Source organism: Salvelinus namaycush, chromosome 3 (assembly GCF_016432855.1).
Source record: "Salvelinus namaycush isolate Seneca chromosome 3, SaNama_1.0, whole genome shotgun sequence".
NCBI classification, from domain to species: domain Eukaryota; kingdom Metazoa; phylum Chordata; class Actinopteri; order Salmoniformes; family Salmonidae; genus Salvelinus; species Salvelinus namaycush.
In genome coordinates, this window is record NC_052309.1 from 85,850,356 (window position 1) to 85,875,064 (window position 24,709).

At 42.4% G+C, this 24,709-nt stretch overlaps 1 protein-coding gene across 1 annotated transcript; it reads left to right on the top strand.

Moving 5' to 3' along the window:
* The first annotated feature begins 16,337 nt into the window (after window positions 1-16,337).
* Window positions 16,338-24,407, top strand: LOC120041589 (galectin-3-binding protein A-like). Its single transcript, XM_038986461.1, has 6 exons — window positions 16,338-16,468; window positions 18,732-18,835; window positions 19,382-19,591; window positions 21,900-22,031; window positions 22,483-22,771; window positions 23,063-24,407. The coding sequence occupies exons 2-6, from the start codon at window positions 18,754-18,756 to the stop codon at window positions 24,141-24,143; spliced, it is 1,794 nt and encodes a 597-aa protein (XP_038842389.1). The 5' UTR covers window positions 16,338-16,468; window positions 18,732-18,753; the 3' UTR covers window positions 24,144-24,407.
* Window positions 24,408-24,709: the final 302 nt, after the last annotated feature.

The following is a 24,709-nucleotide window of genomic DNA, read 5'->3' on the forward strand; positions in this document are numbered from 1 at the left end:
ATTATAAAATATACAGACAGAAGGTTTTCATTTGCACAATGAGGTGGGATTTGTCAAAGTGCAACGTAAGCAAGCAGCCCCCTTCTGAACGCATGTAGCACACTGCAAATACCCACTGAGGCTGGGGGGAATGGGCCAACCTCGCCAGCCCAAATTATACACTTGCAGGGACAGAAATACTCCCTCTCAAAGGAATTGCCCAGTGAGACCAAAAAAGAGGGTCTCATTGTGGGAATTAGTGGGCGTCATGTCAGTGACCCACATCCTCTGCTCACCCCCCACCACATACACACACGCGTGCACATACACACCGACACACACATACACACACGCGCGCACATACACACACAGACACATGCACACGACACACACACACCGACACACACAGACACACACACACACACACACACACACACACACACACACACACACACACACACACACACACACACACACACACACACACACACACACACACACACACACACATGCACACAACAAATACACACCGACAGGTGTGCGCACATACACGCACAGACAAGTGTGCGCACACACACATGGCTCCCCCCCCCCAGGCCTCTTACTCCTCCAACTCTTTCCATTCCTGCTGTCTTTCATTTAATCCCAGTTCCTCCTCTTTCATTTGATCCCACTGGACAATTCCCATGGTCTTCCATTGATCAGCAGATCTATTAATATCTTAGTATTGAAGACACCCTGAAACACTGAATGATCTGTGTTGGATGTCTCCTCCTTTGGGGCGATGATGAGGCTTAACTGAACAGCTGTGGTAAGGTATGAATATCCCTTTAAATGTCTTGAAAATGTCCTCTTGTGGCCTGGACATAATGTCTGATTGCATATGATTCACGTCAGGGACTCTGGTCAAGTGGACCACAATGCACCACAGTGGACCACTCTGCCTACGGTGTGACTGCGTGTTCACACAATGAATCACAATGATTCACATGAATTTCAACAGTGCGTCTACAGTAAACAGAGACTGTGGAGACAGAAGAGAGTTGTTTTGGAATTGTCGTAGGTGTGTGAGGTAACATTCATAGCTACTTACTCATGGTGGAACTTTTTCTAAATTGAAGTTTACTGTGAGATTTTATAAGAGCACACTCATTTCCTCCGGCAGACCCCGGATATGACACAGACATGGCCGGGAAAGTGTTCCCGGGAGAAAAATGACATTTCATACAGTAGAATACAGGGAGCAGAGTTAGTTCTTCACAGGTTATCTCCTAACTCAATTCCACCCCTCAAATGTCTGTATGCGTCATTTATGACTGTACGTGTGTGTAGGCATTGTAAGTGTACGAGATCATGACCAGTATTATGCAATACTGTGAGAGTGAGGTGGAATTATGTCATCAGTGATACTAACGCAGAACTTCAAACCTGTCTGGCCTTTTCAACCAGACGCCACTGGGCTGTGACACAGCAATGCATTTCCCTCCTCCAGAGACAAAATACATGGGATTACTCCTATCAAAACAGTCTTACAACGCCTCTTCTTCAAAGAGTCGGCATGTTTCAACAGAGATGCACTGCACAGTATATGACAGATGTTTGTAAACATGAGCTGTAATAATAATTCTTACCAGCTCACGCACTCCACGGACTTCCCCAGACTAAACCATCATGTCTACTTTCTGGATTATGGATTAGGAGAATTTAGATGTGTCATATTCATTATTACACACAGGATCTCTTACAGGAATAGTTTAGTAAGATTACCTTTTTTATATGATTTGATATGGGCATGACATTTAAAACATTGCCTTTTTCAGTAGGACACGTTTTGGAACTTTTAGTTAGAAATATGTTATGTAGAACAAACATGCCTCTCCGACATGTAGAACAAGGAATAGAGTAGGCTCTATTCATGGTATTTCTATGTGCAGCATTCAACAACGTTTGGCAACTGAACACGACCCGTTCCTCCACCTGTCACGCCCTGACCTTAGTTATCTATGTTTTCTGTATTATTTTGTTTAGGTCAGGGTGTGACGAGGGTGGGTATGCTTGTTTGTCTTGTCTAGGGTTTTTGTAGATCTAAGGGTTTTGTATGTCTAGGTAATTGTAGGTCTATGGTGGCCTGAATTGGTTCCCAATCAGAGGCAGCTGTTTATCGTCGTCTCTGATTGGGAATCCTATTTAGGTTGCCATTTTCCCTTTTGGTTTTGTGGGTTCTTGTCTATGTGTAGTTGCCTGTTAGCAATCTTTGTATAGTGGCACAGTTTGTTTTTGTTAGTTTTGTTCAGTATTCATTGTTAAAATAAAGAGAATGTATGCATGCTGCGCCTTGGTCTCCTCCCTACGACGGCCGTGACACCACCTGACAATCCCACCCCTCAGGTTTCTATGTGACTCACTCTCGATAACGCGGGTGTAATGTAAGATGTAATTACGTGTCAGTGATGTAAGAGGTGAACCCCCTTCCCAGGACTGTCGGGGCTTGCATGTTGCCAAGTAACGTCATTGAACACTTCTGACTGATAGATATACAGAGAGATACTAACTAGTGTACGGTAACTGATATAAATACAGAGAGATACTAACTAGTGTACAGTGACATATAAATACAGAGATATACCAAATAGAAGACAGTGACTGATAGAAATACAGAGATATACCAAATAGAAGACAGTGACTGATAGAAATACAGAGATATACTAACTATAGGATAGTGACTGATATACAGTTAAAGTCGGAAGTTTACATACACCTTAGCCAAATACATTTAAACTCAGTTTTTCACAATTCCTGACATTTAATCCTAGTAAAAATTCCCTGTCTTAGGTCAGTTAGGATCACCATTTTAATTTAAGAATGTGAAATGTCAGAATAATAGTAGAGAGAATGATTTATTTCAGCTTTTATTTCTTTCATCACATTCCCAGTGGGTCAGAAGTTTACATACACTCAATAAGTATTTGGTAGCATTGCCTTTAAATTGTTTAACTTGGGTCAAACGTTCCGGGTAACCTTCCACAAGCTTCCCACAATAAGTTGGGTGACTTTTGGCCCATTCCTCATGACAGAGCTGGTGTAACTGAGTCAGGTTTGTAGGCCTCTTTGCTCGCACACGCTTTTTCAGTTCTGCCCACAAATTTTCTATAGGATTGAGGCAAGGGCTTTGTGATGGCCACTCCAATAACTTGACTCTGTTGTCCTTAGGCCATTTTGCCACAACTTTGGAAGTGTGCTTGGGGTCATTGTCCATTTGGAAGAACCATTTGCGACCAAGCTTTAACTTCCTGACTGATGTCTTAAGATTCAATATATGACTGATAGAAATAGAGAGAGATACTAACCAGAGGACAGTGACTGATAGAAATAGAGATACTAACTAGAGGACAGTGACTGATAGAAATAGAGAGAGATACTAACTAGAGGACAGTGACTGATAGAAATAGAGATACTAACTAGAGGACAGTGACTGATAGAAATAGAGATACTAACTAGAGGACAGTGACTGATAGAAATAGAGATACTAACTAGAGGACAGTGACTGATAGAAATAGAGATACTAACTAGAGGACAGTGACTGATAGAAATAGAGATACTAACTAGAAGACAGTGACTGATAGAAATAGAGATACTAACTAGAAGACAGTGACTGATAGAAATAGAGAGAGATACTAACTAGAAGACAGTGACTGATAGAAATAGAGATACTAACTAGAGGACAGTGACTGATAGAAATAGAGATACTAACTAGAGGACAGTGACTGATAGAAATAGAGATACTAACTAGAAGACAGTGACTGATAGAAATAGAGATACTAACTAGAAGACAGTGACTGATAGAAATAGAGAGAGATACTAACTAGAAGACAGTGACTGATAGAAATAGAGAGAGATACTAACCAGAGGACAGTGACTGATAGAAATAGAGAGAGATACTAACTAGAAGACAGTGACTGATAGAAATAGAGAGAGATACTAACTAGAAGACAGTGACTGATAGAAATAGAGAGAGATACTAACTAGAAGACAGTGACTGATAGAAATAGAGAGAGATACTAACTAGAAGACAGTGACTGATAGAAATAGAGAGAGATACTAACTAGAAGACAGTGACTGATAGAAATAGAGAGAGATACTAACTAGAGGACAGTGACTGATAGAAATAGAGAGAGATACTAACCAGAGGACAGTGACTGATAGAAATAGAGAGAGATACTAACCAGAGGACAGTGACTGATAGAAATAGAGAGAGATACTAACTAGAGGACAGTGACTGATAGAAATAGAGAGAGATACTAACCAGAGGACAGTGACTGATAGAAATAGAGAGAGATACTAACTAGAAGACAGTGACTGATAGAAATAGAGAGTGATACTAACTAGAGGACAGTGACTGATAGAAATAGAGAGAGATACTAACTAGAAGACAGTGACTGATAGAAATAGAGAGAGATACTAACTAGAGGACAGTGACTGATAGAAATAGAGAGAGATACTAACTAGAAGACAGTGACTGATAGAAATAGAGATACTAACTAGAAGACAGTGACTGATAGAAATAGAGAGAGATACTAACTAGAAGACAGTGACTGATAGAGAGAGATACTAACTAGAGGACAGTGACTGATAGAAATAGAGAGAGATACTAACTAGAAGACAGTGACTGATAGAAATAGAGAGAGATACTAACTAGAGGACAGTGACTGATAGAAATAGAGAGAGATACTAACTAGAAGACAGTGACTGATAGAGAGAGATACTAACTAGAGGACAGTGACTGATAGAAATAGAGAGAGATACTAACTAGAAGACAGTGACTGATAGAAATAGAGATACTAACTAGAGGACAGTGACTGATAGAAATAGAGAGAGATACTAACTAGAGGACAGTGACTGATAGAAATAGAGAGAGATACTAACTAGAAGACAGTGACTGATAGAAATAGAGAGAGATACTAACTAGAGGACAGTGACTGATAGAAATAGAGAGAGATACTACTCACTCATGACGGTAACTGAAATAGGGGCGGCAGGTAGACAAGTGGTTAGAGCGTTGGGCCAGTAACCAAAAGGTTGCCCGAGCTGACAATGGAAAAACCTGTCGTTCTGCCCCTGAACAAGGCAGTTAACCCACTGTTCCTAGGCCGTCATTGTAAATAAGAATTTGTTCTTAACTGACTTGCTTAGTTAAATAAAGGTTAAATAAAAAAATTCCATGATGACAAAGAGTTTGAAACTAGGTTTATGTGGCCTTATTTAAGTCAGAATCCTCTAGAAGGGTATTGACCTTAAGATGACCCCGTTTTCAAACTGCCAACCTCTGAATACAAGTTAAAGTGTTTTCATCAATGTCTACAAAAACAACAACCTTTTTCCCATTATAACAATACTGTTATAGCAGAGCTGTTCTCTCTCTCTGTCTGTCTCTCTCCACAGACATGCTGTGAAGTGGTCAAGCCTCCACCCTTATTCATTGGTTCTGTAATAAACAGAGATACTATTGAACTTTGTTCCCACGACAGTTAAAAATACATCAGAGTGGCTCTGTGATGCTGAGCTAACCAACCCTGCTGGAGCACTGAACAGCATCTACGGCTGACGTCATATTGACAGATGTTTGCTTGACCTGCAGCGATCACAGTCAGTCTGGACTGATCACAGCTGCTGGAGTGGACAAGGTTACAATAATAGAAATATAATTACCAGAATGGATAAAGCTCCTCAAACCATGGAAATTTGACAGGTCTGTTCTAGTGGTTATATTTCTATGGTTCTAATCTTTTAGAGTATCCAGGCATCCAGTACTGTGCTAATTCTGTGCTCCTAGAACCTGAAAGTCTCATATAGGGTCAAAGAGTAGTTTGGTCAAAGAGGAAAGATGCTTTTTTACCCAATTCCTCTTTCAGCCTCCATAAGGAGTATTTACAACTGAATATGATTGAAGGAATGACCCCATCTAGTGGAGGAATAATAGACATGGTTCATGTGGGCTTTTAGAGGAGGGTAAGTACTATACAGAGAAGCACAGTAGACCCAGATAGACATGGTTCATGTGGGCTTTTAGAGGAGGGTAAGTACTATACAGAGAAGCACAGTAGACCTAGATAGACATGGTTCATGTGGGCTTTTAGAGGAGGGTAAGTACTATACAGAGAAGCACAGTAGACCTAGATAGACATGGTTCATGTGGGCTTTTAGAGGAGGGTAAGTACTATACAGAGAAGCACCAGCCGTGATCAAGGAAAAAGCATAATCCACATCACTGTATGTTGAAACGCCTTTATTCAAGTGCAAGCATACATTTTATAGTTGATATTGTTATGTTCATAATTCTAAAGTAAGAATAGTTATACATTTTGATATTATTTGATGAAATTAAGATTCACATGCAAATTAATCAAACATTTCCAAAACTACAGTACCGTAATTTAAAAATGTGAGCATTGTTGCATCTGTGCCAGCTAGTGCTGTCTGATATACTCTGGTCTCACCAGGAAGCAGAAGTGATACTGGCCTTCAGGACAGGGGCAGGACAGGGCCAGACTGATGTTAGTAGGGTGTAAAGCAACAGTACCTCGAGAGCCAGAGCAAGGACATTTAAATAAATTCACTTGTATTAAAAATAAATAAATGAGGAGATACCATAGGTAAAAAGGAACTTCAGCCAGTGGTGGTGGACCTAGAGAAAAACTGTATTTTAAGTAAGGCACCATCACCCTGGATCTACACAGTTGATACGAGGAGATGTGGGTTCATCTCGACAGACTACTTTTGACGTCTAAAATCATCTGACACATTTGGATTTTGGGGATTAAGGTCCATTTAAAGGGTAAATTCTGTATTTTACAATTTAAGGGTGAAAAGTAGTCCATGGGCCAGGATGAACTATAATCCCTGGTTCGGTTTCCTTTAAACAGCCACTACAAATGTCAGCTATACTTTAACCACCGCTAGTTAAAAGTCAATGGGAGTCATAGGAGTATCCTTCACACATTTTACATTTCAGTCATTTAACAGATGCTATTATCCAGAGCGACTTACTGGAGCAATTATGGTTAAGTGCCTTGCTCGAGGGCACATCGACAGATTTTTCACATAGTCGGCTCGAGGATTCTGAATCAGCAACCTTTTTGTAACTGGCCCAGCACTGAACCGCTAGGCTACCTGCCGCCCACATACATTACATTGTAAAATACTGAACTTCCCCTTTAAGACATACTGTACAACATTCTGGATCATGTATTGACCCAATAAACATATCTAAATAGCACCTGTTAAGGGTCACAGAATAGTACCTGATGAAGCTGGTGACACAGGGGCTGCAGGCTTGGCTAATCTCTAGGGAGAGGTTACTGGACCCGTTGGTGATGTTGAAGTGTGGGTAGAGAGAGAGGATCAGTTTGTGGGTGCATATGTTCCTCTCCTCCACTTCCAACTTCCCCTTCACATCTCCGTTCCCTGTTGGGCTGATAGAGTGTATTTTAGTTTCAGTGTAGTTTAGCGACATGTATTCATTCATTCATTTATTCATTCATTTAACCTTCATTTAACCAGTAAAATAACATTGTGCCTAGTTTTTATTGGTTCAAAATGTCTGTTTCTCCCTGAGTATCAGTGTTACACAGATTTGTGGCAGAAAGAGGCCTTGATCAGACAGGGAATCCAGACTGGTAGAAAGAGGCCTTGATCAGACAGGGAATGCAGACTGGTAGAAAGAGGCCTTGGTCAGACAGGGAATCCAGACTGGTAGAAAGAGGCCTTGATCAGACAGGGAATCCAGACTGGTAGAAAGAGGCCTTGGTCAGACAGGGAATCCAGACTGGTAGAAAGAGGCCTTGATCAGACAGGAAATCCAGACTGGTAGAAAGAGGCCTTGATCAGACAGGGAATCCAGACTGGTAGAAAGAGGCCTTGGTCAGACAGAGAATCCAGACTGGTAGAAAGAGGCCTTGATCAGACAGGGAATCCAGATTGGTAGAAAGAGGCCTTGATCAGACAGGGAATCCAGACTGGTAGAAAGAGGCCTTGGTCAGACAGGGAATCCAGACTGGTAGAAAGAGGCCTTGGTCAGACAGGGAATCCAGATTGGTAGAAAGAGGCCTTGATCAGACAGGGAATCCAGATTGGTAGAAAGAGGCCTTGGTCAGACAGGGCTCAAAGGTATTTTCCTCGATTCCTTGAGTCCTCTCACTTTGCCTCCTTCTCAAAACATCAAGGAGAGCACCTCAAGGAGAGCACCTCAGATCTTCTCCACCAACGCTCTCCTTTTCCCTCGGATGTTTTGGGAATGAGACAGGTAGAATTTTGAGAAGGTGACGGGAAAGAGGAGACAAGCAATCACAGATAATACTTTAGAGATCCACCCACAGCGAAGTGTAGTAGCGTACGTCTCTCACAAACGACCCCTGCATCCTCCTTGTGGGAACAGTCGGTCAACCCCCAGCCTTTGAAAGGACAGCTGAACAGGGACTTCTCGGTTCCTTTGCAGTCCATATCATCCAACCAGATTGAACCCGATCCTTGGATACACAAAACAGAGGATAAACAAGGAGCAAGCGGAATCATGTGCAGAAATCATTAAGGACTTAACATAACCACACAGTCGGGAAGAGGGCATGACAGCACCTTTTCCCCCACAGGAGGCTGAAAAGATTTGGCATGGGCCCTCAGATCCTCAAAAGGTTTTACAGCTGCACCATCGAGAGCATCTTGACTGGCTGCATCACTGCTTGGTATGGCAAATGCACCGTCCCTCGACTGCAAAGCGTTACAGAGGGTGTTGAGGACAGCCCAGTACATCACTGGGGACGAGCTCCCTGCTATCCAGGACCTCTCTATCAGGCGTGTCAGAGGAAGGCCCGGAAAATGCCAAAGACTGCAGCCACCCAAGCCATAGACGGTTCACTCTTCTACCATCCAGCAAACGGTACCGGAGCACCGCCTCTCGGATCAACAGGCTCCGAGACAGCTTCTACCCCCAACCCATAAGACTGCTAAATAATATAGTTATTTAAATGGTTCCCTGGATTATCTGCACAGACCCTATCTTGCACTGGCTCTACTCACAAGACTATATATTATATACACACTCATTCACACACAATGACATACACATACACTTTAACACTCATCATATGCTCCTGCTACTCTGTTCTTTATTTTACTCTTGTTATGATCTATCCTGATGCCTAGTCACTTTACCCTGCCTTCATGTACATATCTGCCTAAAATACCTTATTATTATCTATCCTGATGCCTAGTCACTTTACCCTGCCTTCATGTACATATCTACCTAAAATACCTTATTATCTATCCTGATGCCTAGTCACTTTACCCTGCCTTCATTTACATATCTACCTCAAATACCTTATTATTATCTATCCTGATGCCTAGTCACTTTACCCTGCCTTCATTTACATATCTACCTCAAATACCTCGTACCCCTGCACATTGATCTGGTACTGGTACTCCCTGTATATAGCTCCACCCTACATGGTTGGGGAGGGCTCGTAAGCAAGCATGTCATAGTAAAGTCTACACCTGTTGTATTCGACTCATGTGACAAATCACATTTGATTTGAAATATGCAAAAAAATACTAATTGACTCTTTCTGCTGGTGCCGCCTGCCATTCCCACAAATCACTACCTATTTGAACTTGCTCCCTCCAAGTATCCCACATTTCTTGTGATCATATTGCTAACATCTATCCAATCCTCTCATATCTAGTCCCTAGGGCAGGGGTATTCAACTCTTACCCTATGAGGTCCAGAGCCTGCTGGTTTCTGTTCTACCTGATAATTAATTGCACCACCTGGTGTTCCAGGTCTAAATCAGTCCCTGAACAACGAATAAAAGCAGTAGAACTGGCTTCGAGGTCCAGAGTTGAGTTTGACGGCCCTAGGGGGTAGAGGGATGATTTGGGATCCAGAGTTAGTGGCTTACTTATTGTTTCCACTGCCTTCTGGTGGCAAACACATGTAAGGACACACCAGGGTCATATTCATTAGATAGTAAAATGTAGTAAAATGTTTCAACATGTTGTGCAACAGAAAATTAAAAGGAAGATTTTTTATTGTGCAAGGTCAGATGATACCTCAACATTTCACTGCATTTTAGTCAATTTTCTTCCATTTTGTGACTAGTGAATATGACCCAGGTGGTCCCTCCCTGTTTCAGTACATTTTCTTCCATTTGTGGCCTAATGAACATGACCATTATAAGATTCTTACCCTCTCCATATGTCCATCCAGTTACAGCAGATCAGTGGAGGCTGCTGAGGGGAGGATGGCTCAAAGTAATGGCTGGAATGGAGCAAATGGAATGGCATCAAACACATGGAAACCATATGTTTGATGTATTTGATACCATTCCACTCATTCAGCTCCAGTCATTACCACGAGCCTGTCCTCCCAAATTAAGGTCCCACCAACCTCCTGTGCAGCAGATATAACGCCAGAGAACTTCTGCTGACGACACACCACCTGAGCCTTGGCCAGGTACCAGCCATCATCACAGACGGTCCCCCATTTCCCCTCGTGGTACACCTCCACTCGACCCTCTGAGTCATGCTTACCCCCCACCAGCCTCACCTCGCCCTCCCGTGTGGGCTCTGTCGAGGACTTACCTGTGAGTACAGAGAGGGTGAGGATTTCAAGTTAGTCCGTTTAAAAATTGGACTGATGAGCTTCAACTGACAAGGGATTTATGCAGCTACGCTGTTAGCTTACATTTCTATTAGGCTGCAGTACAAAGCATGAACCAACTTGTTTTTGTTTTGCAAACAGGAACTTGAGGAGAACACTACATGATTGGCCGATGCTTGATTCATAGGAAAGACTTCTTTAAAGACATAAATCATGCCATTGTCCTACTAACAGTGTCATTCACAAACTAACACGACTTAAATGTGATGAATGGTGAAAGGGGAATATCAGATTTCATTGGGCCATTGCCCAACTGAAATTATCCTGGTCCCAGATCTGTTTGTGCTGTAGGGGACAATGGGGTAAGTTGAGCCACCCTTGTTTCTAAGAAACCATACACACAATTAATAATTTTACCAAATATTTAGGAAGAGGTCATAATTTCATGGAGTCTGTGAAGAAAGAAACCACATGGGGAAAGCAAGTTAGGTCCAAACCCTTTTCACCAAGTCAAATGAATGTATTGTGTTAGAGGTTTCCTGATGGTGGTATCTAAACCAAAGTAGATAATTTTAAGATTGTTCTATACATCAGTTGGGGTCTCTATAAGCTTCAATATGAGGTCGTAAACCTAGCATGAAAGTGTATCCTTGTAGCTTTGTGGGCTAATATAGTCAAAATGTTTTCCTCCGGGTAAGTTGAGCCAATGGCTGTAAGGAATGACGCTGGAGATGAGAAGCAGGTACAGGGAGTCAAACATTTCATCTGGAACAGACATAGAACCAGACAGGAACAGCATCAGCACACGGGTAACACGGACATATGACAATCAATGCAGCAGCGGGGAACAGAGCTGGGGAACTGTCAAATAAAGGGGAGGTAATAAACAGGTGATTGAGTGAGTCCAGGTGAGTCCAATACCGCTAAAGCACGTGACGAGGGAAGGCAGGCGTGTGTAATGATGGTGGCAGGAGTGCGTAATGCAGGTCAGCCTGGCACCCTCGAGCGCTAGGGGGGAGGAGAGGGAGCAGGCGTGACAATGGCAAGTTGAGCAAATTGAAATGTTTTCTTCCCAGGTGTAATGCAAAGCATTATCACAGAGATATGAAGTAGCAACAGGGCCTGGCCTATGATAAAAGTGTTTTAAATGTATGAAGTATTTGTTAGGTGTTAAGCCTGTGTTAAAAGATGATTAAAATTATTCAAAGACAATGTGTCTCAATCTCTCCCAAACACTTTGAAGATCATAGACAAATTCAGCTCCATCTCAAGTTATAAAATAAATCTAACCAAATCTGACCTACTCCCCCTCAACAAATGTCCATTTCTTCTTATGGAATCCTAATTGTTTCCCATTTTCAATATTTAGGAATTGATATATTTCCTTCTTTAGATAAAACCATTGCCAAAAACTTAAACAGAACACTCAAATCAATTAAATCAGACCTCAGTAGATAAATTAACATCCCAGTCGCTCTAACTGGCAGAATTTCAATTGCGAAAATGAATATATTGTCTTGGTTGAATTTTGTGAGCTCAATACTTCCTATGTGTCCCCCTTTCAGTTATTGGGATAAAATCCACAGTGTGTTTTTATATGGAAAGAGATCCTGGATTAAGTGAACACATTTACAGAGAGGGAATGATGCTGGAGAGGTATCCGTTCCAAACTTTAAATTGTGTTTCCAAGCACTAGCATTTCACCCAATTATAAACTGGTATGGACATAACTCTTCTGCTCCCTGGCTAAGAATAGAGAGAAATATGGTGGCTGCCATTGTCCTGGAAGAGGTGGTTTCTAGGTGGTGAGGGAGGATACGGCCGAGTGGATGGGGACTGAAGGGGTTGGGTGGATGGGGACCGAAGGGGTTGGGTGGAATGGGTTGGGGAGGGGGAGCCTTTTTTCTTTATTTTCCTTGCATACAAAATATTACTAAACTGTTGATACTGTTCTTTATATCTGTATTGCATTTCTCTGATTGATATTATTTTTCTTTTCTTTTGAGTGGCAGCTCACAGATACAAGAAAATATATGCGAAAATATGAAATGGAAATATAACCATGTATATGCTCACTTCATATTTGTCGCCAAACCCACTGGCTCCAGGTCATCTATAAGTCTTTGCTAGGTAAAGCCCTGCCTTATCTCAGCTCACTGGTCAACATAGCAGCACCCACCCGTAGCACGCGCTCCAGCAGGTATATCTCACTGGTCACCCCCAAAGCCAACTCCTCCTTCGGCCGCCTTTCCTTACAGTTCTCTGCTGCCAATGACTGGAACGAACTGCAAAAATCTCTGAAGCTGGAGACTCATATCTCCCTCACTAACTTTAAGCACAGGTGCAGTGATCTGTGAGCTGCTCTGACAGCTGGTGCTTAAAGTTAGTGAGGGAGATATGAGTCTCCAGCTTCAGAGATTTTTGCAGTTCATAGCTCATCTATAAATAGCCCATCCAACTACCTCATCCCCATACTGTTATTTATATAATTTATTTTCCTCCTTTGCACCCCAGTATCTCTACTTGCACATTCATATTCTGCACATTTATCACTGCAATGTTTAATTGCTATATTGTAATCATTTCGCCACTATGGCCTATTTATTGCCTTACCTCCCTTATCCTACCTCATTTGCACACTGTATATAGACTTTTCTATTGTATTATTGACTGTATGTTTGTTTAATCCATGTGTAAGTCTGTGTTGTTGTTTGTGTCGCACTGCTTTTCTTTATCTTGGCCAGGTCGCAGTTGTAAATGACAACTTGTTCTCAACTAGCCTACCTGGTTAAATAAAGGTGAAATAAAAAATAAATAAATGAATATATCTGAATGAATGACTTTGAATGTTATACTTATCGCTGTACCTGTAAGTTGTAAACCCCTCCTGAAAAAATGACTCATTAAATAAAAAGTTTGTTCCCTCCAAAAAAGTGGTTTTAAAAAGGTGGTGGTAATATTTCATTCAGTACAGACATTTGTAGGCGGCTTAACTTACCCTGTACACTGCCCCACACCCGTGGTAAATTGTGCCACGATAGCTTGTTTAAAAAAAAGTTATGTTTTCAAAACTGTAATGTTTACATGAATTCTGATTATTTTCAGGGATACACAACATCCTGAAATATATGTAGATATTGTTGTTAGAAGGAAAACTATATTTCTCTTGATGGAGTGATGCAGAACATAAAACGTGGCTCAACTTCCCCTATGGCAATGACCTTTGGCATGACAATGACCACAAGAGTTGACTAGACAGTACAAACCAGGCTAAAGGGAACTCACTGAATAGATTCCATGTTGCAGAGTCCAGGGACATGGAGAATCAACAGCAGCCACAGAGGAGTGATTCAAGGCATCAGCATTTTCACCAGCCAGCTTGGAAAACTGACAAACAGATATGCAATAGAATAAAAGGGAAATGAAAGAGGATTCTCAGTCTAGTCGACATGTTTTAGCCTTATATGGTATTAACAATTTAAAAAAGACTACACCATAGAGATAGAGTACCAGTTTGAACACACCTACACATTCAAGGGTTTTTCTTAATTTTTACTATTTTCTACATTGTAGAATAATAGTGAAGACATCAACACTATGATATAACACATATAAAATCATGTATTAACCAAAAAAGTGTTAGACGACCATTTAAGTAAAGGATTCTTTACAGATGTACAACAGAAGTTTATCGGCCTGGTTTTTCTTTATCTTCAGTTACGTGCTGTGATTTTACTCATGAAATGCAGATAGGGTACATCCAGGAAATAATGGATATGTGTTTTTTCCCCCCAATGTATAACAGTTTTCCTCACGTTTTACTGCATTAAATCATATGCTCCAGAACACTTTACCCTACGTCTAACCTTTTTGAAAATAAAATGTTTTTTGAAGGAATATAGAACAAAAGCAGAATCTCATGTCATCCTATTATAACAAATGTTTTGTTTTACTGGTGGTTTTTGAGTAAATCTATTTTGATACACCCTGAGTCTTTTATTTGGTGCGTTTGGGAATCATACAAAATCAACATAGACATTAACCTCAAAGAAGATGGGCATTTGTCTGCATTAGGTAACTATCACATTAACTTTTAGATTAGGGTTAGGATTGAGGGTTAGCCATTGTTTTTATCATGTCAAAGTTTGACCAGATTAGGTTTGACCTAATCCTTGATATACAGTGCCTTCAGAAAGTATTCACATCCCTTGAATATTTCCACATCTTGTTGTGTTACAAAGTGGGATTAACATGGATTTAGTTGTGTTACAAAGTGGGATTAACATGGATTTAGTTGTGTTACAAAGTGGGATTAACATAGATTTAGTTGTGTTACAAAGTGGGATTAACAGGGGATTTAGTTGTCATTTTTTGTCAACGATCTACACAAAATGCTGTGTAATGTCAAAGTGGAAGAAACAAAGAAACAAATATTAATGGAAAATAAATCAATAATATATTTTGATTAGATAAGTACTCTACCCCCTGTTAGAATCACCTTTGGTAGTGATTACAGCTGTGATGTAACGTCTGCTTCCAACTCACACTCTCAAACACGTAGATCCCCTGAATGCAGCTCACTCTCCAGATCCCAATCACCTGAATTCTGATCACCTGTTCACACACCTGTATGTCATTTACACACATTATTTAGTGTAAAATAGCACCTACTTGGTAGTGTGTACCGGTGCTCGACCAGTCGGCGAAAGCCAACATCATCCGCGTCAGAAAATGGTTGATTGTCAAGGGCAATGAATTCCATTATCTTGGCGTTAATGGATTTGACCTTTGAGTTGTCTCGCTAAAATCATGTTACTCTTTCAAATTACTGCTCGACTTGTTGACTGCTCGATCCACACAGCAGACATTGTGGGCTTATCCATCACCAATAGGTTCCCTTTGCAAGGAATTGGAAAATCTCCCTGGTCTTTGTATCTGTGCTTGAAATTCCCTGCTTGACTGAGGAACCTTACAGAATTGTATGTGTGGGGTACAGAGATGGGGTAGTCATTCAAAAATCATTTTAAACACCATTATTGCATTCGGAGTTAGTCCATGGAACTAATTATTGCTATTTAGGCTTGCCATAACAAAGGGGTTGCAGACTTTTCATTTTTTATTAATTTGTAAACATTTCTAAAAACAGAATGGGGTATTGTGTGTAGATCAGAGACAAAACAATCTAAATTGCATCAATTTTCAATTCAGGCTGTTACACAACAAAATGTGGAAAAAGTCAAGAGGTGTGAATACTTTCTGAAGGCACTGTATCTTGGTACAGTCAGTCTTTTATCTATTGGGGTTGGGAAATTGCAGAGCCAGCTCCAGGCATAAGTGACCAAAGCAGTCACTTAAAGAAACACCAGGTCCAGGTTGAACATGTGGTTGTGCATCAGCAGTTTTAATCTTTTTTATTCAGTCACTTACACTCAATTAGCCATGTCAGCTAACAATTTGTAGATTTGTAAGTTAGTCTAAACTTGTAGTAATCATGGCCGAATACCGACCAGGCACGCAGGGAACATGCCCAGAGGCACTGACTTGCAGGGGGACCTCATTGATTTTGTTAGTCACTCTCACTCAGATATCATTAACATGGCAAAGGACTTTGTGGCTGTGCCAGCTAGTGCCAACTCTGCCTAGCTGCCTCCAGGGCAAGATTCATGACAATAAATGCTAACCAGACCCCCTGTGATTTCACAAGAAACGAAACATAGAGAATCCATTTGCAGAAGTGCAGTTTTCATTACATTAGCAACTACTTCCACCCCTGTGGCTATATAAGCAGTGGAATTTAATAAGGGTTGTAAAAGAACCACAACGCACACAGCCAGACACGAGGTAAGACATTTGAAAATCAGAATGTTATCTCTGGAAAAGCCTAATTAACTATTGTCCTCATTGATGCATAAACAATACTGTTTGATTTGAGAAGATATACTTGATTGTCTCTTGTACACATACATTTACTGTATCACATCCGTCCGTGATTGGGAGTCCCATTGGGCAGCGCCCAACGTCGTCCGGGTTTGACCGTGGTAGGCTGTCATTGTAAATAAGAATTTGTTCTTAACTGACTTGCCTAGTTAAATAAAGGTTAAAAAAAATATATATAGAAAAAAAAATGTATAGAAAATTGACATTGTTTGGACCACTTCATACATTGTATCAATAAAATGTAAGGAGTGGAAATAGCACAGTGCCTTGTAGACTGTATGACTCAGTTGCCTTATTGAATGAAGGTATTCAAGGAATGAAGGTATCATTTTTTGCAGATACAGATCTACTTGTCTACTTGTAGATCTACTTGTATTTTTGTGTAGAAAACATTTTTTGCTATTTTAGTACAAAAAAAAGTATATGCAATTATTAACCTATTAATTAATGGTGGTTGTTATTGTTGGGGAAGATGGTATAATATATAACGTTAGACATTAAAGCTTTATGCCAATGGTTTTGCTCATGGACGTTGAGGTGGGCATATTTCACCATGAAACACTGAGAATCTCACTGCGGATAACAGTGGGAGGCCGTTCCTTCTCTTGCTAGAACAAAAGCGATACCTACCGTGCCGACCCGGTAGCGACGAACCTGACGTTTCTACTTGTCGAATCGCAATGCTTGTCAGTGTCAATCAACTTGACTTTGAGCCAATCAGAGAGCACAAACCCCTACACGAGTGAGCCAACAGGAGTGACAACAAGCAGGAAAAAGATAGCATTTTCTTCCCCTTTTCTAAGTTTCTCTTCTTTTTAAAATATTTTTTGTCTTCAACCAAAACCTAATATTAGATAAAGGGAAACTGAGTGACCAAATAACACAACAATTACATACTTACTTAATTTATTTCATAAACAAAATTATGCAACACCCAATGCCCCTGTGTGAACAAGTAATTGCTCCCTTACACTTAATAATTGGTTGTTCCACCTTTAGCTGCAATGACTCCAACCAAATGCTTCCTGTAGTTGTTGATCAGTCTCTCACGTTGCTGTGGAGGAATGTTGGCCACTCTTCCATGCAGAACTGTTGTAACAGCAACATTTGTAGGTTTTTGAACATGAACTGCTCATTTCAAGTCCTGCAACAACATTTCAATTGGGATTAGGTCTGGACTTTAACTAGCTTAGCTAGTTAGTTAAACATTTGGCTATGGGCTGGCACTGGCAGTATGGGTTTATGGCGAGTGAATTATATTGTTTTTTGTCATCTTGCTAGGTAGTTATCTAGCTGTGGCAATCTTGCTAGTATCAACAAGGGCTTTCTACAAAATAGCAACATTAGCGCAGCTAGCTAGCTAGCTAACATTGGAATCTAGACCATAATCTAAGCAACACACACGAACATGCATTGCCAAACAATGCTACTGCCACCGTCTGGTGGGCAATATAAGACGGAGTCGCTGACGACTTCAAGGTCTTTGCTGTGTGAACACAAAAGAGATTGCCAGCCAACACTCAGAGTACTATCGGCAGGCAAATGTTTTACAATCCTACCGGTGTGTCTGAGCTATAATTAGGTGACCCCTGTTGCCTCAAGAGACCCCCAGAGGCAACATGTCTGTTTAGCCTCTTTCATATGGTTAATAACATAAGGCAAAAACTGGACTGTATGATCCCTCTTCCATTTTCCTATTTTCACACCTTTTTCTCCCCAATTTCGATCTCGTCTCATCGCTGCAACACCCCAACGGGCTCGGGAGGCGAAGGACAAGTCATGCGTCCCCCGAAACATGTTCCGCCAAACCGCGATTCTTAACACCCGCCCACTTACCCCGGAAGCCAGCCGCACCAATGTGTCAGAGGAAACACCGTTCACCTGATGACAGAGGTCAGCCTGCAGGCACCCAGCCCGCCACAAGAAGTCGATAGAGCACGATGAGCCAACTAAAGCCCCCCTGGCCAAACCCTCCCCTAACCCGGACAACGCTGGGCCAATTGTGCTCTGCCCTATGGGACTCTTGATCACGGCCGGTTGTGATACAGCCCGGGATCGATCCCGGGTCTGTAGTGATGTCTCTAGTACTGTGATGCAGTGCTTTAGATCGCTGAGCCACTCGGGAGGCCACATTTTCCTCTTTTTCTATTGCTTATCTGTTTGTCAGTTTTCCAAGCTGGCTGGTGAAAATGCAGAATCGTGGAATCACTCTGTGGATGCTGTTGCTTCTCCATGTCCCTGGACTAGACTCTGCAACATGGAATCTATTCAGTGAGTTCCATTTAGCCTGGTTTGTACTGTGTTGTTAACTCCTACTGTCATTGTCATGCCAAAGGCCATGGCCATACAGCACAAACAGATCTGGGATGAGGGTAAGTTCAGTTGGACAATGAAATCTGATATTCTCCTATCATTTCATCACAATTAAGTCATGTTAGTTTGAGAATGACAATGATCTGATGTTTTTATAGTAGACTTTCCAATGAATCAGGCATCGGCCAATCACGCAGTGTACTCCTCAAGTACCTGTCACAATTACTGCTACACATGTTTGTTGGTGAATGACACTGTTAGTAGGACAATGACCTGTTGTTTTTATAGTAGACTTTCCAATGAATCAGGAATAGGCCAATCATGTTTGTGTTTTCCTCAAGTTCCTGTTTGCAAAACAAGAACAAGTTGGTTCGTGCTTTGTACTGCAGCCTAATAGAAATTTAAGCTAACTGCGTAGTTGCATAAATCCGTTGTCAGTTGAAGCTCATCAGTCCAATTTTTAAACGGACTAACTTGAAATCCTCACCCTCTCTGTGCTCACAGGTAAGTCCTCGACAAAGCCCACACAGGAGGGCGAGGTGAGGCTGGTGGGGGGTGAGCATGACTCAGAGGGTCGAGTGGAGGTGTACCACGAGGGGAAATGGGGGACCGTCTGTGACGATGGCTGGGACCTGGCCGAGGCTCAGGTGGTGTGTCGTCAGCTGAAGTTCCCTGGTGTTGTATCTGCTGTCACTGGAGGGACTTATGGAGAGGGTGAGTATCTTACAAGGGTCATGTTCATTAGGCACCAAATGGAAGAAAATGGACTGAAACAGGGAGGGAATACCTGGGTCGTATTCACTAGGCACAACATGGAAGAATAAAACAGTGCGAAACAGAGTCAAATGGGTAGGCACTATCAGATCTTGTGCAATAAGGAAAGCTCATTTTCAAATCAGATCAAATTTTATTGGTCACATGCACATTATTAGTAGATGTTATTGCGGGTGTGGCGAAATGCTTGTGCTTCTAGCTCCGACAGTTCAGTAATATTTAACTAGTAATTACACAACATATACCCAATACACACAAATGTAAGTAGGAATGAATTAAGACTACATACATAAGGACAAGCGATATCAGAGCGGAACGGACTAAAATACAGTAGAATAGTATAGAAAACAGTATATACATATGAGATGAGTAATGCAAGATATGTAAACATTAGGTGATTGAGATAACGTAGAATAGTATAGAATACAGTATATACATATGAGATGAGTAATGTAAGATATGTAAACATTAGGTGACTAAGATACCGTAGAATAGTATAGAATACAGTATATACATATGAGATGAGTAATGCAAGATATGTAACCATTATTAAAGTGACTAGTGTTCCATTCCTTAAAGTGGCCAATGATTTCTAGTCTATGGCTATAGGCAGCAGCCTCTAATGTGTTAGTGATGGCTGTTTAACAGTCTGATGGCCTTGAGATAGAAGTTGTTTTTCAGTCTCTCGGTCCCAGCTTTGATGCACCTGTACTGACCTCTCCTTCTGGATGATAGCGGGGTGATCAGGCAGTGGTTCGGGTGGTTGATGTCCTTGATGATCTTTTTAGCCTTCCTGTGACATCAGGTGCTGTAGGTGTCCTGGAGGGTGGGTAGTTTGCCCCCGGTAATGCGTTGGGCAGACCGCACCACCCTCTGGAGAGCCTACAGCACCCGATGTAGTTGCCGAACCAGGCAGTGATACAGCCTGACAGGAAGCTTTCAATTGTAGATATGGGGGGTGCACCCTTTGCTGTTTCTTGAAGTCCAAAATCATCTCCTTTGTTTTGTTGACGTTGAGTGAGAGGTTGTTTTCCAGGCACCACACTCCCAGAGCCCTCACCTCCTCCCTGTAGGCTGTCTCGTCATCGTTGGCAATCAAGCCTTCTACTGTTGTGTCATCTGAAAACTTGATGATTGAGTTGGAGACATGCTTGGCCACGCAGTCATGGGTGAACAGGGAGGACAGGCGGGGCGGGGGGCTGAGCATGAACCCTTGTGGGGCCCCAGTGATGAGGATCAGCGGAGTGGAGGTGATGTTTCCTACCTTCACCACCTTGGGGCGGCCAGTCAAGAAGTCCAGGACCCAGTTGCACAAGTTGGGGTTCAGACCCAGGGCCTCAAGCTTAATGATGAGCTTGGAGGGTACTATGGTGTTGAATGCTGAGCTATAGTCAATAAACAGCAATCTTACATAGGTATTCCTCTTGTCCAGATGGGATAGGGCAGTGTGCAGAGTGATGGCGATTGCATCGTCTGTGGATCTATTGGGGAGGTAAGCACATTTTAAGTGGGTTTAGGGTGGCAGGTAAGGTAGAGGTGATATGATCCTTGACTAGTCTCTCAAAGCACTTCATGATGACAGAGGTGAGTGCTACGGGGCGATGGTCATTAAGTTCAGTTACCTTTGCCTTCTTGGGTACTGGAACAATGTTGGCCATCTTGAAGCATGTAGGGACAACAGACTGGGATAGGGAGAGATTGAATATGCCCGTAAAAGCACCAGCCAACTGGTCTGCACATGCTCTGAGGACACGACTAGGGATACAGTCTGGACCGGCAGCCTTGCGAGGGTTAACACGTTTACATGTTTTACACACGTCGGCCACGGAGAAGGTGGGCCCACAGTCCATCATGTTCTGTCAGCAAAACAATTTGAAACCTTTTGCTACAGTTTGCCTGATGAATATGACTCATTGCATGAGTTTGCCACCAGGACGCAGTAGAAAAAATATGTATTAATAGCATTGTCAATAACTCTGAATCCCAAATCAAACCTCAGCAACCCCCTAGCCCCTAGCGACTTTGTAAAAGTATGAGAGGGTTGAATAAGCGTTAGCAATATGACAACAAGGAATTTGGGAATCTTGGAGAGAGCAAGTTCAAATAGGTAGTGATTTGTGGGAATGGCAGGCGGCACCAACAGAAAGAGTCAACTAACTTAATTTAATAAACCACAATATAATATTTTGCTTATTTCTGCACATGATTCTGCTTGCTCCTTGTTTATCCTCTGTTTTGTCAATCCAAGGATCGGGTCCAATCTGGTTGGATGATATGGACTGCAAAGGAACCGAGAAGTCCCTGTCCAGCTGTCCTTTCAAGGGCTGGGCGTTGACCGACTGTTCCCACAAGGAGGACGCAGGGGTCGTTTGTGAGAGAGGTACGCTACTACACTGTGGGTGAATCTCAATAGTATTTCCCCTGATTCCTTGGCTCCTCTCTTCTCGTCTCCTTCTGAAAAGTCTCCACGCCTCCTTCTCAAACATCAGAGAGAAGTGAGGAGAGCATTGGTGGATAAGATCCAATGCTCTCCCTGATTCCCTCTGATGTTCTTAGGAGGTGAGTGGAGAGGATGCAAGGAATTGAGTAAAATACATTTCAGATTCACTCTGTGTGTCTGCAGCCCCTGTCTGACCAAAGGTTATGGAAGAAACAGACATTTTAACCCATAACAACTACACAAGGTTCTTTTCCTGGTTAAATAAAGGGATGAATGAATGAATGAATACATGTTCTTAAACTTCACCGAAACTAAAATACACACAATCAGCCCTACATATTCCTACTAATCATGTACAGTCCTAATCACGTGTATTCCTCATACTGTACAGGCACAGATTTGACCAGTGACACAGCACATTTCCTGGACCACAGTCTGGGCCTGTCAGATGACCTGGGCGAGCTGTTTGACCGTGGGGACGACTGTGACTTCCTCATTGCAATCCAGAGCCCCACAGGGAACGGAGATGGGGAGGGGAAGTTGGAAGTGGAGGAGAGGAACATATGCACCCACAAACTGATCCTCTCTCTCTACCCACACTTCAACATCACCAACGGGTCCAGTAACCTCTCCCTAGAGATTAGCCAAGCCTGCAGCCCCTGTGTCACCAGCTTCATCAGGTACTATTCTGTGACCCTTAACAGGTGCTATTTAGATACACTGTATGTTTATTGGTTAAATACATACACAAGAATCCAAATGTGTCAGATGATTTTAGACTTAGTCTGTCGAGATGAATCTACATCTCCTTGCATCAACTGTGTAGATCCAGGGTGATGGGGCCTTACTTAAAATACAGTTTTTCTCGAGGTCCAGCACCACCGGCTGAAGTTCCTTTGTATCTATGGTATCTCCTGAAAATGTTTGAATCCAAGTGAATTTATTTAAATGTCCTTGCTCTGGTTCTCTAGGTACCTTTACACCCGCAAGATCGACGTGACCGTCTCCTCTGCCCAGTGCCTCCACAAGCTGGCCTCAATGTTTGGGGTTAAACGGCTGATGCAGGACACCGGCAGGCTCTTCACCGTACTCCTCCCTGAGGACCCCTCCTTCTACACCCAGGTCTCCCTGTACCAGTACTCCGTCCAGACCGGGGACCTGCTGCTTCAGGAGAACTGCCTCCAGTACCTGGCCTGGAACTGCGAGGCTCTGATCAACTCCCCGGCCTGGAGCGACCTCTCCACAGACTTCCTGATGGCCCTCTTAGCGCGGTCTGACCTAGTGGTACCGGACGAGGGGTTCCTTCTGCAAGCGCTGGAGAGTTGGATCATAGAGAAGGGTGACTCCACCGGCACCGAGAGCCAGGCGGCCCTGTTAGGCCACATCCGCTTCCCGATGATCCCTGCCGAGAAGCTCTACGACCTGCAGTTCACCTCAGACCTCTACAGGAGCCACGAGAAGCTCTATCGTGTCAGCATGCTCAGAGGCTTCCAGTTCAACGCCTTGTCTTTCGACACTCTGAGGAAGCACAAAAGCAGCGAGAGTGAAGAAGAGCATGATTACCATCCCAGGATCTACACTGCTGATCCATGGAGCGTCACCATCAACTCAACCAACAAAGAGCCACCACGCCAAGATATGCGATATGATTACAACAGTCGCTACAATAACTACCAACATTATTACCCCACGCCAGAATATAGCAAGTCATTCACAACACCAAACCACAATAGTGTGATTTACCAGACCAAGGAAACCAACCCCATCAGTTGGTCAGCAAGAGTCTTTAAGAACCAACGAGAATGTTCCAACTGTATTTCCTTCCCCACTGCCAGGCTCTCTCTCCAAAGCAGCCTCAGCCAAAACCAGACCAACAGTGTTCGCTTCAGCAACCGACTGCTCCTAACATGCGAGGGCAGGTATGTCTTTCACGTCCAGGACTTCAAGAACGACATGGCCCAGATCCCTTCTAACATCAGTCTGGCCCTGTCCTACCCCTGTCCTGAAGGCCAGTATGAATTTCGCTTTGTGGTGAGACCAGAATACATCTGATAGCACTGCCTGGCACAGATGCAACAATGCTCCTAACACACATCCACAAATCTAATAATTATGTCCCCCAATCAATTGCTAATTTCTTTTATTCAAGAGTGTGAAATTATGGTAATGTAGTTTTAGATATATGTGATTGATTTTATCATAACCCTTTGTTGATTTGCTGAAAGCATATCAACATGTAGCACTGTTCTTATTTAAGTATTAAGCAAAAACTATAACATCTATGCTTGCACTTGAATAAAGGCATTTGAACATGCAGGGATGTGGATTATGTTTTTTCCCCCAAATGACAGCTGGTGCTTCCCATAGAAATAGCTAGAGGACTCTTGTGCCCAAAAGCCTGTTTGCCATGGAAGACTGTCACCATTTTGAAGTTGTCTACTGGGTGGGTGGTACTTCACATGGGTTAAGGAAGGGTCACATAATTCCAAATCGGGTCACCAGGAGGGATCAGCCAATGAATTATAGTTGTGAGCGAACATTCCATAACTGCAGGTGGTAGTGAATCGCCAACCTTGCCTTTATATCTGTTCAAACCACACACTGCATGTGGCAGTATG

Bases quoted from the DNA above. Each gene is read 5' to 3' on its own strand.
- LOC120041589 (XM_038986461.1), top strand. From the start codon at position 18,754: ATGCAGAATCGTGGAATCACTCTGTGGATGCTGTTGCTTCTCCATGTC. The intron at 18,836-19,381 runs GTGAGTTCCATT...CTGTGCTCACAG, and splicing joins TGCAACATGGAATCTATTCA to GTAAGTCCTCGACAAAGCCC. The intron at 19,592-21,899 runs GTGAGTATCTTA...TGTCAATCCAAG, and splicing joins TGGAGGGACTTATGGAGAGG to GATCGGGTCCAATCTGGTTG.